This window comes from Lissotriton vulgaris, chromosome 2_1 (genome assembly GCF_964263255.1).
Source record: "Lissotriton vulgaris chromosome 2_1, aLisVul1.2, whole genome shotgun sequence".
Classification (NCBI taxonomy): Eukaryota; Metazoa; Chordata; class Amphibia; order Caudata; family Salamandridae; genus Lissotriton; species Lissotriton vulgaris.
In genome coordinates this window covers 526731364-526749071 of record NC_141687.1, presented here as the reverse complement: position 1 = coordinate 526749071, position 17708 = coordinate 526731364, and the positions used below count along the sequence as shown (strand labels likewise).

The 17708-nt window shown below is 46.4% G+C and overlaps 1 protein-coding gene across 1 annotated transcript in view; it reads right to left on the bottom strand.

Annotated features, from left to right (window-relative positions):
* Positions 1-4822: 4822 nt before the first annotated feature.
* ZC3H15 (zinc finger CCCH-type containing 15) overlaps positions 4823-17708 on the bottom strand; it is a 283862-nt gene continuing 270976 nt past the window's right edge. Inside the window, exon 10 of the mRNA XM_086955460.1 lies at positions 4823-5622. Coding sequence (XP_086811586.1) covers positions 5435-5622 — 188 coding nt within the window. The 3' untranslated portion in view covers positions 4823-5434. The remainder of the gene's footprint in view (positions 5623-17708) is intronic.

Sequence of the window (17708 nt, the reverse complement as noted above, 5' to 3'; positions counted from 1 at the left end):
AATTCTTCACCAGAAAGGAGACAAGCTACCGGGGACCGGTTTCTGGCATTTCAGCCTTCTTCGGCCCGGCTTGCTTGAATCCTGATGGAGCAGTGAGAAAGGGACTCATGTCTGAGTATACCCTGCCACACCTATAGTGGCCAAAAACGATTTAGAAAAGGGGGTGGTGATGAACAGAGTGTCTGAGTTAAACAGACCACTCTTACCCGATTCGAATAATTCGAAGCCAGCCTGGTGCCGGCCCATTGTTTACGCACAGTTTCAGCCGCCTTTCCCCTAAGATGTGTCTCCTGTATGAAAGCAACTTGTGCTCCGTGCCTGTTCAGAAATGCCAACATTTGTCTAGTTTTCTGTGGACGATTCAATCCTCTCACATTCCAGGTAATACAAGTAAGTTTACCCCCCCTATCCATACGACCAGACCTTGAGTATGTCCTGTATACAATAGAACAATCCCAATGCCCCACAGGAATTGCAGAGCATACAGTAAGCAAACAAACAAGAATCTGCAGGTAATGCCTCACATGGTAGGCCACCGAGTGACCAAGATCTACTCAATTCCCGTCCAGTCTAATCCAACCCCCCGCCATAAAACACAAAGCAGATCGCCCTGACCCAAAAACTCCGAAAGTCCCAAATCCCCCCTCCACCCACTTCAACACCCCAAGCCTGCCAAAGCTGTCCCCTACCTCCCTGACCCCAAAACCCCAACAGTACAACCATTAGTGTGTGGGGAACTCCCATGTCAGGGGCGTAGTGACACACAGCTCTCACTAGTAAACTAACGAAGAGCGGACCGTAGAAGCCATGTAGACATCCCACTCCTCCCACCCCAACTCTACAGCTACTAGGAGATCAAAGATTCAGTTTCCTATAGCGTTCGGCAATTGGCATAGAAACAAGTCCAACATCGCCGCAATGTCACTCTCAGTACATTTTAAACAAACATCACCAGAGTGCAGTTTTCAGTATCCTTCGAGCAGTTCACCAAAGGCCGTGCCAATACAGCAAAGACCCTCCCCAACATAGCCACCCCCCGTGCAGTTTTTCAATGACACTTGGATGAATGGCAGAGCAATGTAATAACTGTGCAACCATGGAAATCCCAGTGAATGAAGCATATGCAATAGTCAAAAGTGGCTGCCACTCAAAGCTTGTTAAACGATAACAGTGTTCCCTCAATACAAAGTGCATGACCGAAAGGCATTAGGAAGTCGAACAACCTGAAGCCGAGTGGCAGCCCAGCTCACAGCACATGGAGGTCAGCTATTAGTTAATAGCAGCAGAGCAAACACTTAAACCACCTCATCTTGCAGTTCCTCCTCCCCATCCTGCGCCACATTTGAATCCCTTTTACGTTTTTTCTGCTTTTTGGCATAGTCCATGGCCGTCTTAGGAGAAGCAAAGATTTTGTTGTCCGATGGAAGCCCAATCCGAAGCCTAGCCGGATACAGCATGGCGTACGGAATATGTTCGGCGCGAAGGAGCTGTTTCACCAAGGCGAATTCTTTCTGCGCCGTTTGCACCGCTACTGTGAAGTCCGGATAGAATTCAAGTTTATTTCCTTGATACTCCACAGTACCCTTCTCCCGTGCAAGACGCAAGATGACATCACGATCTCTATAGTTAAGAATGCGGGCAATGATGGGACGGGGCTGCGCCCCAGGTACTGGTCTTTTCGCCAAAGAACGATGTGCGCGCTCCACAATAATCACACGCAACAGCTGGTCAGACCCAAATATGTCAACTAACATGCGTTCCATGAAGTCCTCCATCCTACCCACATTCGTAGATTCCGGCAGGCCCGTGACGCGGATGTTATTGCCTCTGGATCTCCCTTCCAACTCCTCGTTCTTTGCCTGGATTACCGCCAACACACGCTGCATATTAAACACCGTAGTGGTCACCGTAGCCAGCCCGTCCTCTGTGGAAGACTCTTTGCTCAACTTCGCCCATCCGCTCATTTTGCCGGTCAAACTGAGTCGCCATGTGGTCAAGTCTGTGATCGACCGCTTCCATAGTGCCCTCTATGGATTGGAGCGTCTTTTGCATCGCTACCAGTGTGGCCTCCAGGTTAGGGGTACCACCAACCGCCCCAGTGGATTCACTGTCTGGGGGCGCCTGTGAAGACGACATCGCTGTCTTCTTGGCATCAAAGTTAATCTTGGGCTGCCCATGTCGACTCAAGTTCCACAGCCTGTCCCAGCAGCAGTACTCCGGGGGCAGAGTGCCACCTAATCACCCTCACAATGCAGTTCCAAGCCAATGCTCACGAGCCGACAAGGCCTGAAAGCGCCCGGTCTCCCCCGCTGGTTTAGTAGCAACTGCTGAACAGGGATAAAGAACGCCAAGTCAGTAGGCCAGGGCTCCACACTCGGCCCGTTTGCTAGCCCAGCCGTTACACTCGGCCCGTTTGCTAGCCCAGCCATTACGCCCTGTCACAAGCAATGCCCCCCCCCCCCCCCCCCTTGTGCATCCAGCCGATAGCACTCCTCCAGCACCGCCTCTACCGGTCGGTGCGGCCTAGTGCGGCCCAGCGCCACCTCCGCAGCCCCGGACTCGCCTAGAACCCCACCCCACTCACCGCGCACAGCAGGGCCGAGCTCCAGGTCACAGGATCTCCGCTCTCTCACGCTCCGACAAGACTTGCCCTCGCCTCCACCAGCGCGTGTCTCAGTCACCTTCTCAGCCTCCTCGTCCCGGGGAAGGTGCAGCAGATCCTCGAAGCAGCCGCCGGGGTCAAACTGCAGGGCCGCACGCCTCCAGAGCCGGTCCCGGCGCAGCTCGCCACTGCCAGGAAAGCAGGTCCGGCGTTCCGCTCGGCGAAATAAAAGCGTCGCACTTTACGCCGCAACGCTTTAGCTGTAGATTGCCATCGAGTTGGTCGGTGTCAGCAGCAGGATATGCAGGATATTAAGAGGATATAAAACGGTCTCGGCAGAGCCTCACATACGTGCGGCCATCTTGCCCGGCGCCCTCTAGCGCCCCCCGTGCTTTGTGTATTAGCTTGAAAGGACTTCTCCTCATTTGAGCTAGCAGAGTACTTAGTTGCTTAGTAGTGATTGGGGGCTGTCTCACTTCGGGTAAAGCCCTAAAGAGACCCTTAATAAAGACATTTATAGCTATTAGCCCACAGAAATGGCGTGTCAGTGGCACTGGTAAAGCAGAAAATAGATGCAAGGTGCACTGTGATACACATTTTTAAACTCAGACAGCTAAACTGATGGAGTACAGATTTAAAGAGACCTTGACCACACCATACACAAAATTGTTTCCATTGGCCCAAGTTTTATTTGTGGATAATGCCCTGGCTTGAGACAATATTTCCCATTGGTCTTCAGGAATGTATAGATGAAAAGACTACTTGTGATTCTGAGCCACATTGGTAAGTTCATGGATGCTGGGTTGTTATGTAGAATAGGCCAATTAATTGGACAGAATTCAGGGTTAACCTACTCAAACTTAAAAATAATTATATAAAAAATGCAAGATCTTATCAAAAGCCACGTACATTTTATTACTTAACACAAGAGGAGTCAGCACCATTGTTGGTCCAGTTTACTCCTATAAAGTGGTACCGCATTTAAAAATCACAATCCCTGGGGAGGTAAAGATGAAATACCCAAGGCTACAATGCGGCCTGTTTGCTACACGTGAAATCCATCAAAACTGGAAATACAAAAGAGAGGCTACAGCCTGCCGCTCTTACAATTATAAATGTGAATCCCTGGCACGTCTTGTGCTGCTGACTAGCCTTTTACAATAAACAAACTATTGCTGCCACACTGGTGAAGGCTTCAGATTTGCAATTGTCAATATGTAATGACAAGGTGCTTTACCTACAACGAAGGCCAAATGCTGTCAGGCTTCTTGAAAATGAAGAAATTAACCAACCTAAAAGATCTGCAATTCCATCAAACCTATAAGAAGTAGTTTCTTACCTGTAACTCCAGTTCTGTAGTTGGGGTATCTCAGTTATAGTCATAATCTAGTGAATAGTCCCGCTCAAAGTGGGAACTGAAAGTGGAGGGAGTTGCTGTGCATTCTGGGATACCAGGAGAGTTCTGGAAAGTTTCCTTAAAGGCACGGTATCCCTTTTTAAGCCACTTAATGGCAGCCTATGGGGCTTGTCTGTCCTGTCCTTCCTCTCTAACATTCCAAGGATTTGGTGAAGGGGGCAAGTGTTCTCCATGGTGAAACCTGGCAGACAGGTCTAAGTGGGGTATTTGTGGAATATCCTTGCATTTCTAGTTAAAGCACTGGACAGTGTAGCCTTGCATGTATAGGCTACACTATTTGTCTTTAATATTCTCTTAAGTGTCTATGCAGTACTGCAAAGAAGACAGCTTAAGAGATTTTTGATTGCTCCGGGGTCCCCGCACATGAGCAGGACTATTCACTAGATTATGACTATACAAAGAGATCTCGTACTACAGAAGTATATTTTTTGTATTTGTTTTATAAGGAGTTGTCAAATGACCATTTTTATTTTTCTTAACTACCAGGATGTATACTGAATAGTCAGAAGTGATTATAAAGTATTTTTCTGAAAACAAAACAGGATTACACACTAATACATTGAGGTGTCTGCATACTTGCAATCAATTTCAATACACAAGCACCGTAGCAAACTTGGCCTTCAAATTAAAAATATATATATTTTTTAATAAATCGGAAAATAATTGTTCGAGACAAATCAAGATACAAATGTGGTCTTCAACAAAAATGTAGGAAAAAAAATTAAGAAAACGGATTGAGTACGTATTAAGACAATAAAACATTTCTGTACCACAGAAAAGACTCACTATAAATCAAGTACATCTGGTGTAGAATAGATCGTTTTTATTTACAACTCTTTGTTGGCAAAATGTGAAAGGGATGATTTTTAAATTGTTGAAGTTATTGTATGGTGCTAGGAAAGACGAGCACCTCTATTATTAGCATTCCTTTGTTCAATAGTTCAAAATACTCTAAAATGCAAGCACCCCAAAACAAATCAGGATGAACTGGAACACGCAGCAGTTCCATAAAATTTGATCTACTCTTTAGGCAATCTCCATCAATTCAATACAATTTTTGCTGAAAGTTCAGTTTCTGTGTGAAGGGTTTTTCAAGTGTCATTGATGATGGTGCTTGGTACCATCTACTGCTCATCTCGAACAGGCCAAGTTCCTATTTTTGATGACAGTGCTGTAAAATCCACACAATTGTCAAGATCTTTCAGTTTAAGGTACGAAAAATTCGGAAAACATATTGGATGCCAGCATGACAACATACGAGATCAAGAAATAATTAGAAGTCTGTTATATGTTGCTTTGAAAAGCATAAATAACCATTTAGGATTTAAGATTTATAGGCAGATTAAATTTCAGTCTGACTTTTTTTTTTTTACTTGTGTAGGGCGACATTCTTCATTCAAATGATTTGCTATAGTTCAGCATTCCTCTAAATCAAGTGTGTTTAATTCTTCCTCTAGCTCATCCAAGTCCTCGCCTGTGAAGAGGTTTTCATCAACAGGAACTGCATCAATGTCACCATTTTCTTGATTCATGTCCCCATCTTCTGAATCACTTTGCTCCCCATTCTCCAACTCACCTCCTGAAGCTTCACTTCGCTTATTTTCTGAAAAGAAACACAAATCAATGACTTAAGAGCAATTGATATTCCAATCTCAGCCACTAGACAAAAAAAAAAATATATCAAAATATCAACATATGTGAAAAGTTAGAATGGATATTATGCTGGGCATTAGTGCTAAACATTCGTAAAACATTTTTAAATGTATTTTTGAGCAGGCAACAATTCAACAGAAACTTGTGTAACGATATATCTGTAAGAGACATTAGTTAGCGATAGATTCCTTACCTTAGAATATCCCCAGGCGTCAGACTGGATCCGGAAACTTTTGCGTAGCAGTACCCTTGCGCGTCGGTAGGCGTTGTCTGCGGCTCCGCGTCCGTCGTGGGCGCCGTGATGACGTCGGAGTACTTAGCCGCCGCCTCCGCGTGCTGACGTCAGTTCTTAGACGCAGCTTTTCCGCGCCAGAACCGCAGAGCTATGCCAAAAACCAACACTGGTGCCATGAAACAAGGGCCCTGAAAGGGGATGACCTTAACCCTAGGTATCGGTTCGCAGAACGGGGAGGATGGGTGGGTCGGTAAGGAATCTATCACTAACTAATGTCTCTTACAGATATATCGTTACACAAGTAGTAACTTGTGCATCTGAAAGAGACACGTTAGTGATAGATTCCTTACCTTAGAATAGATACCCCAGCAATACCATCCCCGGTGGTGGGTCTGCGAACCAATAATCACACCAGAAAGTCCTGGAGGACGGAACAGCCAAAGAAGCCATGGCTCCGGACTTGGCTGTCCAGGCAATAATGTCTTGCAAACGTGTGCAGCGAGGCCCACGTAGCTGCCCGGCAAATGTCCTGCAAGGGCACACCTCGGCCCAAGGCAGTAGTAGTCGCTGTGGCTCGAGTAGAGTGAGCCCTCAGCCCAATAGGGGGTTCCTTCTTTGCCAAGGAGTAACACGCCTGGATACACAAGATGATCCACCGCGAGATGGTCCGCTTGTGCACCGCTTTCCCCTTCTTAGCACCCACGTAACCAACAAAGAGTTGGTCATCCACCCGGAACTGGCGTGTGCGGTCCAGATAGAATGAGAGCGCACGTTTTGGGTCCAGACGGTGGAGCCTCTCTTCCACGCTTGAGGGATGCGGAGGCGGAAAGAAGGTGGGCAAGGTGATGGACTGCCCAATGTGGAAGGCCATGACTACCTTGGGTAGGAAAGAGGGCCTAGTCCGCAACACAACCTTGTCCGGATGGACTGAAAAGAAAGGGGGCTTACAGGATAGAGCCTGGAGCTCACTCACTCTCCTGGCAGAGGTGATGGCTACCAGGAAGGCAGTCTTCAAAGTAAGAAGGCGAAGAGGACAGTTGTGGAGTGGCTCGAAGGGAGCGCACATCAGAAATGTAAGAACCAAGTTCAAGTCCCACTGAGGCATCACAAAGGGAACAGGTGGAAACGTGTGCGTGCCTTTCAGAAATCGATTTACAATAGGGTACTTGAACAAAGAAGGTTGATCAGGTAGCCTCAAAAAGGCTGAAAGGGCAGGAAGGTAGCCCTTGATAGTGCCCAGAGCAGAGCCCTGCTGGGCAAGAGATAGAAGAAAAAGAAGAACCTCAGAAAGAGGGGCAGAAAGAGGATCCACAGCCTTTGCTGTGCACCATGCCACAAATCTGTTCCACCTGCAGGCGTATACCGACTTTGTGGAGGGACGCCTGGCTGCCAGAATGATGTTACAGACTTCAGGAGGCAAGTCAAATGGCCTCAACTGTCGCCGCTCAATCTCCAAGCATGGAGGTGGAGACTGGACAGGTTTGGGTGGAGGACCGTCCCCTGCTGCTGCGACAGAAGGTCCTCCTGAGGAGGCAGACGAACCGGGGGACCGACTGACATACTGAGTAGCTCGGGATACCAGTATCTTCGTGCCCAGTCCGGAGCCACAAGGATGACTTGTGCCCGGTCGCGCCTGATCTTCAGCACTCTGGGCAGAAGTGGTATAGGCGGAAAGGCGTACAACAGACCACAACTCCACTTGCGACGAAAAGCGTCTCCGAGCGAGTGCCGCCTTGAAAATTCCAACGTGCAGAACTGATGACATTGCGCGTTCTCTTCAGTGGCGAATAGATCTAACCAAGGCTCTCCCCACTGCAGAAAGAGGACTTGCGCCACGTCAGAGTTCAGACGCCATTCGTGATCCATCATGCACCGGCGACTGAGTTCGTCCGCCCTGGCGTTCAGAGAACCTGCCAGGTGTTGAACCACCAGAGTCACGCCCTGATGTTCCAGCCATTGCCAGAGGCGCAGAGCCTCCTGGCAGAGGGTCCATGACCCCACCCCGCCCTGTTTGTTGCAGTACCACATGGCGGTGAAAGAATGTTTGAGAACTTACCCATGATAATCTTTTCTGCAAATTGAATGTTTATGAAACTGTTATTAGTAAGCAGTCTGTGTTGTGCCTATCAATGAAATCGGTTCAGCAGATAATATATCCTCCCTTCTATCAGTAGTTGGGATTCTTTGGTAACCATTATACCTCTGGTCCTTGAATTGCAAGATACAGAAACACAATAGGACTAAAAAGGTGTGACCAAACATTAGTAAGTGAAAGTTGTGAAGTGTTCCCATTTTCTATTTCGGAGATAACACTTCTTTCCCTAGTTTCTCCATAAATTTAGTTTGGGGTTACTACGACTGCTCAGATACATATAGATTTGTTTTGTAACTTGTCTTGCAAATGATATATTGCCAAAACATGTAGGTAGGAATTGTTGCAATGGAATGTCTATTGGAATGTGCTTTGAACCTGTTTCACATAATGACGGTTCATACTATTGGTGTTAATTTTAAAATTGTGTCTCGAATTTATTTTTTATTTTCCGTTATTATGTTTTCCAGGTATAGATTGTGGCTCCAGAGGAAGGCGTTCTGAACGCCGAAACGCGCGTCAAGTATTATTTGCCACTTTTTTTCTTGAATTTTTAATGATTATGTAATGTATTACTGTTTAAGTTTTTTATGTAATAATTTTTATATGAGATGGATATGTGTTTAATTGTTGTATGAACTTTATTTCTGTATAATAATTGCCTATTTTAACTTGATAAACCAATTAAAAGTGAAATATAATTTTTAGAATTGTTAGAATTCCTTTTTTGGCAACTACCTACATTATTGTCTCTTAAATTTTATGCACACAATAGTTTTTCCCTGAAGTACGAATTATCAAACTTAAACAGGGGGTCCTTGTTATTTACAATATATTTCTCACAGCTTGTCTGTGTAGGGCTGTTCTCATTGAAAAGAATTTTACTAAATACATTGTCAAGTATCTGAGCAGTTGTTAACATCCAATTATCTGTTTCCTCCCAGCCATGGCCACTTTTCAAACTTTTGGGTTCAGTGACGATGAATTCGCTATATTGGTTGGCACTTCAGCCTCCTCCAGTAGTGCCACCCCTATCACCATAGGTAATGATGAAGGAAAAAAACTTGTAGAATTAAAAAAGAAGCTTATTCGGATGGAGGCTCATGGTGAGTTCATGTTGTCCTACTTAAAAACTGGTATCATTCCGAATGGGCTAAGGGTACGGAATGTACCTGGTCTTTTTGTACACCATAGACCCTTCTTAGAAAAGTGGAGTCACATAGCGAATAGATGCTCGCGAGATTTAATGATTCTAATTGTAGGAACATCTAAAGAATTAGCAGCAGCTATTAAAACTGAAATAGAGGAGTTGGAAGAAAAATTGAAACAACTTAATGGGGTAGATGAGGCTATGAAGAAGATAGAGGAATATAATAAAGATTTAGAATCCTTTGCCAACTACTTGAATAAACGAAAAACTGATAAATTAAACAAAGACAAGAGATTCTATAGCGAAGAGACAGCATACCCTTATCTATGTAAGGATTTTTATCAACAAAATCACTTTGTAGATGAATCTAGGAATGTCCAACAAAAGGTCAACAACTTTACAGACAGTTCAGATTCAGAGGGTGAGGGCCCTAACGGCAATTATTATGAACCAGAAGGAGGTTTTAATACGTATGCTGGCTCTAGACCTCAGCGTCGTCCTTTTTTATCCAACAGAGGGCCTCGCCGAGGTCGTCCCAGAGTAAGGTTTCAGGGACTAGGACAGACCAGGGGGAACTTCCATGCAAACCAACAACACCAGCAAATACATCAGCAGCAACAGCATCACCAGCAACAGCATCACCAGCAACAGCATCACCAGCAACAGCATCACCAGCAACAGCATCACCAGCAACAGCATCACCAGCAACAGCATCACCAGCAACAGCATCACCAGCAGGAACCCCAGTTCATAAGAGAAACCCGGAACAGGCAATATTGGGGTCAGGGAATGTAATTCCCATCTTTAACCTATCATCCAAATCACTAGATAATCAGAGTGAAGCCTTGCTGTCTAAGGGCCTTTCATTTGTACCACATACAAATGTTAACATCTTTAAATTGTATAAAGACATCATTTCTTTTTTTAGAAAGATCAGGCTTAAAAAGTTTTGATACTACGGATGAATCCAATAGTGAACAAACTGAACAAAGAGAGTTAACACTACCCTCTACCTTCTGTCCAGGTTTAGACCAAGTAGGTCCAGAAGCAACAGCTTTTGAACTAGTGGTCCTCCAAAAACTTGATAGATCTCTCCGATTTGTTCCCAAACCTTTATATCACTTGAGTAAAGAAGAATCCCTTTCACTAAAAGAATTATCATCTGACAGGAATCTGATAATCAAAAGTTGTGACAAAGGAGGAGGTATCAAGGTACTTGACTCTGACAAATATGAAAAGAACATGATACAAATGCTAGATGACAGCTCCACTTATACTAAGATTAACTCTAATCCTATGAATAGTATTAAAAAAAAAAATTCAATATCTTACAAATGAGGCCTTAACGAATGGAGACATCAATAATAAAGAATATGAATACTTTAATACTAACAAAAACAAGACAGCATGTATTTATGGACTCCCTAAGATACACAAGAATATGCAGAACCCTCCTTACCGACCTATTGTGTCCACAATTGGTACCCCAACTGAACCGTTGTCGAAATTCATAGATCATTACCTGAGACCCCATATATCTAAAATCAAATCTTATGTTAGGGATACAGGACATATGATCAACATAGTTGAGGATCTAGACTTTATACCCAACAGGGACATTTTGGTTACAATGGATATTGAATCCTTGTATAGCAATATACCCCTGGATGAGGCAATCAAGGCAACAGACTGGTTTATTGATAGACATAACATAATATGCCCTGAGAAATTTCTTATTGATTGTCTGTTTATTGTTTTAACAGAAAACACATTTGAGTTTGGAGAAACCCTGTATCGCCAGCTTAAGGGAGTTAGCATGGGCGCTTCGGTGGCCCCCTCGATAGCGAACATTTATATGTCTTCCTTTGAAGACAAGTTCATTGACAATGAGGTAGCACCATTCTTTGAATCTATTTCCCATTGGTCCAGATACATAGACAACATCTTTTTTATCTGGACCAATGGGAAAGAATCCCTTTTGGAATTCCTCGAATGGATAAACTTGGCTAATACCAATCTCAAATTTACAGCTCAATATAGTACCAGCCAAGTAGAATTTCTGGATCTGTTAATATGAGAAAACAACAACAAATTAGAGGTTGATCTATTTGTCAAGGAAACAGCAAGTAATACGCTGTTACATTTCAGTAGCTTTCATCCCAAAAGCCAACGCGAAAGCATTCCTTTTTCCCAATTTCTGCGGGTCCGCAGAAATTGCACGAACCTCTCTGACTATGATAGACAGGCAGCCATTATGCGACAGAAGTTTCTGGAACGTGGATACCCACATAGATTAGTTAGGAACTCTTACAAAAGAGCGCGCTTCTATGACCGGGACTGTCTCCTGAAACCTAAGGAAGCACCTGCTAAGGACCAACTTGTCTGCGTGACCACACACTCTACATTAAATGAGCGTGTGAGACAAATCATCAATGCCAATTGGCATATTCTCAATTGCAATCCCACTTCAAAAAATGTGCTTATGAAGCCACTTTTTGCACACAGAAGGAATAAAAACCTAAAGGATAGAATTGTTCATTCTAGATTTAAGACAACTGATGCCACATCTGGTTTAATTCAGAGGTCCATAATGAATAATTTACCCGTACGAGGAACAGTAAAGTGCTCCTCTTGTAAATCTTGCAATAGGATCATTGAAGGAGAAGAATTTGTCCACAATGGTTTTGTTTCCAAAGCAAGAGACATGTGGAATTGCAAAACCGCAAATGTGGTTTATTTCATTAAATGTGCTTGCGGCCTTGGCTACGTAGGCGAAACTAGTAGGTCCATTCAAGTGCGTCTTACTGAGCACAGATCAGCTATCAGGACAGGAAAGATGACAGCACCACTAGTTAGGCATTTTCTTGAGAAAAACCATAAACCTGAAGATTTCCATTGGCGCATTTTGGAAAAAATACGGATTGCAGACAGTAAAGGCGGTTGTGCCGCCAGGAAGAAAAAAGAAGTTTACTGGATTTTTGTTTTTAATACCTTTAAACAAGGTTTAAATAGCGAAATTCCATGGGAAAATGCAATAATTTAAATTACCATTTTTCCTTATACTCTGTGTCAGCTTTCACTAATCTTGCGATTTATTACATATAATATATATATATGTAATATATAATGAAATGTAATCCTGAGTAAGGATTGAATCGTTGGAATTTATGGGTGTATTTTTTAGAGTCAGAAAGTCAGAACATCAAACTTGACTACTGTTTGTATTGTTTCTATTAGAATTGGAATGATACGGCACTGTGGCGTCAAATATCTAAATGGTTTTGGTTTTTGAATATCCAAGTATCCTTCGGGTTTTCCGGTATCCTTCGGGTTTCCTAGTATTGATGGTCTATGTGGACCACGTGGGTATGTCTCGGCGTTTCGGCAGTGTCCGATGTCGAGTTGTTACGCAATCCGTGCCCTTCCCTTTTGTTCGAAGGTATAGTCCCCATAGGATACCGCACATCACGTGTCCCCTTATATTTAAATACGGCTCAAGATCACCTCAGGTGATATACCTTTTCTTACGGCCCCGAAGAGACGCCAGCAAATATCCAACGCAGCGTCCGTATTAACACGGTAAGAAGTAGCTAAAAAACCTTTTAAAACTACGTATAATTTTTTCGAAGTAATTTTGCTCGCATTTAGATAACATGGGCTCATTTAATCCTTCCTAGTTTCATGTGAAAGGGAGCACGGACAGCAAAATTATCAAGCTAACAACTCTAATGAGATACGATCAGCTTAACATTTTCACTAACGGCCCGAGACGCCAGCAGTCAGTATACGCAGCGTCCAGCATAACATGGTAAGAAAGAGCGATAGAGGCCTGCTAGAGGCGTTTTCGAAACTAGGTTTGTCCACTGAATATCACCGTATATATTATTACAACCTGGACTTATTTATTTCTTCTTAGCAACACGTTAAAGGGAGCACAGACATATAAGAGTCATCGTGCAGAGAAATAAATTGTGATATAAACTCCACTGAGAAAATATCAACTCGGTGTCTAATTACGGTAAGAAAATAGAAATATAATTCTCGGATTACCTGCAATGGGCTCTAAACTTTACACATTAAGTATCGCTGACGTATAATATGCGGTTTCTTGCCACCATTTAGAACCGTACCGGAGAGTGAAAATCCTTGACGAAATGGTTTCCGATAAACTTATACCTTCAAAGGCCGCCGAACTCGTCTTTGCATAAAGCTCTTTAATATGTAAGTAGTTCATTGCTTAAAAATACAGAAGTTCAATAGCAACTCCAGAGTTTAGCCCTGGATAACTACTTGACAATATTATAATTTTTCTTATTGTGTTCTTTATGCTTGATGTCTAGTTTTATGAGAATCAAACACGAGGCAGTTTTCGGAAACGCGAATTGTCATGGTCAGAATCCCACATCTCAACGGATTCTTTTATTACTTATAGGTAAGCTTATACACAGACTAAAGAGACAACCTTGTGTTACACCTTAGTTGGTTCTACTGAATTAAATGCCCAAACAGACCGTCTTTGGATCTCAGTAATCAATGAGTTGATCGGAAAGAATGTTTGAGAACTTACCCATGATAATCTTTTTTGCAAATTGAATGTTTATGAAACTGTTATTAGTAAGCAGTCTGTGTTGTGCCTATCAATGAAATCGGTTCAGCAGATAATAATATATCCTCCCTTCTATCAGTAGTTGGGATTCTTTGGTAACCATTATACCTCTGGTCCTTGAATTGCAAGATACAGAAACACAATAGGACTAAAAAGGTGTGACCAAACATTAGTAAGTGAAAGTTGTGAAGTGTTCCCATTTTCTATTTCGGAGATAACACTTCTTTCCCTAGTTTCTCCATAAATTTAGTTTGGGGTTACTACGACTGCTCAGATACATATAGATTAGTTTTGTAACTTGTTTTGCAAATGATATATTGCCAAAACATGTAGGTAGGAATTGTTGCAATGGAATGTCTATTGGAATGTGCTTTGAGCCTGTTTCACATAATGACGGTTCATACTATTGGTGTTAATTTTAAAATAATGTCTCGAATGTATTTTTTATATTCCGTTATTATGTTTTCCAGGTATAGATTGTGGCTCCTGAGGAAGGCGTTGTTCTGAACGCCGAAACGCGCGTCGAGTATTATTTGCCACTTTTTTTCTTTAATTTTTAATGATTATGTAATGTATTACTGTTTAAGTTTTTTATGTAATAATTTTGATATGAGATGGATATGTGTTTAATTGTTGTATGAACTTTATTTCTGTATAATAATTGCCTATTTTAACTTGATAAACCAATTAAAAGTGAAATATTATTTTTAGAATTGTTAGAATTCCTTTTTTGGCAACTACCTACATTATTGTCTCTTAAATTTTATGCACACAATAGTTTTTCCCTGAAGTACGAATTATCAAACTTAAACAGGGGGTCCTTGTTATTTACAATATATAAACCTGCCAGGTGTTGAACCACCAGAGTCACGCCCTGATGTTCCAGCCATTGCCAGAGGCGCAGAGCCTCCTGGCAGAGGGTCCACGACCCCACCCCGCCCTGTTTGTTGCAGTACCACATGGCGGTGGTGTTGTCCGTGAACACTTGCACTACACTCCCTCGGACAGAGGGGAGGAATGCCTTCAGTGCTAGACGAATCGCCCGCAGCTCCAAAAGGTTGATATGGAGCCGGGACTCCGCCGGAGACCAGAGTCCTCTGATCTCCGCCTCTCCCACGTGGCCTACCCAGCCCTGGAGGGACGCGTCCATCACAACCACGTGCTCCGGTTGGGGGAAGGGAGCGGGATCTGCCGCTGACCCAATCGCGGTCCGTGAGCCACCACTGCAGCTGTCTCGCAGTGCCCTCCGAGATCAGGACATGGTTGGACAGGTTGCCCTGATGCTGGGCCCACTGAAACTTCAGGTCCCACTGCAGAGCCCGCAGCCGCCACCTGGCGTGGTGCACCAGAAGGATGCAGGAAGCCATCAGCCCCAGAAGCTGCAGCGTCAACCTGACGAAACTCGGGATAAAGGCCGAAAGATTGGAATCAGGGCCTGTATATCCCGAACCCGCTGTTCGGGTGGGTAAACCCGAAACTGCGCAGAGTCGAGATCCGCTCCGATGAAGAGGAGCTTCTGAGAGGGACACAGGTGTGACTTCGGCACATTGATGGAGAACCCCAGCTGGTGCAAGAGGTCTGCCGTCGTCTGGAGGTGGCTGACGACCGTCTGGGGCGAGCCTGTCTTCAACGACCACCGCCATCACCTTTGTGAACACCCGTGGGGCGCTGGTAAGGCCGAAGGGGAGCACGGTCAAACTGAAAGTGCTCGTGGCCTACCGTGAACCGCAGGTAACGCCGGTGGGCCGGCAGGACGGGCATGTGAAAATAAGCGTCCTGCAAGTCCAACGCTACCATCCAGTCTCCAGGGTCCAGGGCAGCTAAGACCTGAGCCAGAGTCAGCATCTTTAACTTCTCCTTCCGGAGGAAGCCGTTGACGTCCCGTAGGTCCAAGATAGGGCGCAGGCCCCCTTTGACCTTCTTGGGTACCAGAAAGTAGTGGGAGTAGCAACCATGTCCTACTTCTGGCCCTGGAACGCGCTCGATGGCCCCCTTGGCCAAGAGGGCCGAAACTTCCTCCTGCAGAAGCCGCACGTGATCCCCCAATACGCAGTGGTGTTGCGGTGGCATGGCTTGAGGGGGTCGTCTCGAAGGGGAGGGAGTAGCCCCTTCGGACAATCTGCAGCACCCACCTGTCCGAAGTTATAGTGCGCCAGTGAGAGAGGTGATGGCTGCCCCCCACTGGCGTCACATGGGCCGAAAGGCACGGATTAGGAGGGTTTTGAGGTGGATGCTGCGGGGGAGGGTGTGGACTGGCCTCGCCGTTGACCCCGACCGCCTCCACGGCGATTCCCACGGCCGCCACCGCGCTGGATGTTAGTTTGCGGTGTTTGGCTGGCAGCACGTGTGGGGACGCCCCTTCCGTGGCCACGAAAGGAGCGAAAGGCACCAGATTGCTGGCGCGGGGCCGAGAGGCCCAAGGACTTGGCCGTAGCCCTGGAGTCCTTAAAGCGCTCAAGCGCATGGTCTGCCTTGTCGCCAAAAAGGCGACGGCCATCAAACGGTCCATCAGAGTTTTCTGGACACCTGCCGAAAAGTTGGCGGACCTCAAATAGGCGTGGCGCCTAATCGGCCAACGTCGTTGCCATTGCTCTACCTAGTGAGTTGGTGGTATCCAGCCCACACCGGATGGAATATTTGGCTGCATCTCGACCCTCCACAAGGGTTTGGCCCGTACCTCCAACGGACACTCTGGCAGCACTTCCGCAACCGTCTCCCACAGAGAGTGGGTGTAGCGGCCCAAGAGGCATGCGGTGTTGGAAGACCGCAGTCCCAGACTAAGGGAGGAGAAGATCTTTTTCCCGTACTGCTCGTATCTCTTGGATTCCCTGTCCGGCGGAGCCGACGGGAATGCGTTCTGGGAATTGGAGGCCTGGATGACCAGACTCTCTGGGGTGGGTTGGGTGGACAGGAAACATGGGTCGCCCGGGGCCGGGCGGTGGCGTCTGGCCACGTTCCTATCTACGGGCGAACCCGTATCGGGCTTGGACCAGGTGCCCAAAAGAACGTCTGTCAAGGCCTCATTAAAGGGCAGCAGAGGCTCGGCCGAGCTTGACTGCGGTTTAAGGACCTCAGTGAGGAGATTAGTCCTCACGGCCGCGACGGGGAGCTCAAGGCCCAAGGCCTTGGCAGCCCTCATCAACACCACACTATAGGTTGCCCCCTCCTCCGAAGCCACAGTAGGAGGGGAGACAAAACCAATGTCTGGAGAGGTGTCCAGGCCACTGGCCTCCCCAAGGTCTCCTGCCAGTCCTCTTGAGACTGACACTCCCGGGTCAGAGGGTCCTCAGACCCCTCCCAGTCCTCCTCATCACCCATCTCCTGATACTCAGGGTCCTCAACCAATGGGGCCTGTTCATAGAAGTGAAACTCCCCAAGCGACGTCTGGAGCGGCGCCCAGCGGGGCCGTCCCGACGTCGGAACAGGAATGAAGGTGGTATCTGGGACGGCGCCGCCGGAGGTGACACCTGATGGCCCGACGCCGAGGAGGTCGTAAGGTCCACCGGCGACGATCCAGATCCCGAAGAAGGTCTAGAGTGATCCCGCGGCGCCGGGCCCGAAGGCGCCGGGACCGCTGGTTCCAGCGGCGCCGGGCCCGAAGGCGCCAGGACCGCTGGACCCTGCGGCGCCGGGACCGCTGGACCCTGCGGCGCCGGGCCCGAAGGCACCGGCGGTGTCTGGACTGTGGGGCCCTACGGCGCCGGGTCAAAAGGCGTCGGCGAAGCACCAGACGGCGTCAGGGCCGAAGCCCCCGACCCGCTAGAGGCCCCAGACGGGTCCGCTGGGCCCGAAGGCGCCGCGGAGCCCGTCGGAGGAGAGAGTTTCCTCATGGCCATGAGGAAGTGCTCGATCTCCCCCGGCGTCGCGTCTCGCCCAGGGACCGGAGGGTATGGAGTGTGACGCGGCGCCCGCGACTCAGACCGAGCAGCGTGGCTGGTGTCACCCGAGCGTTG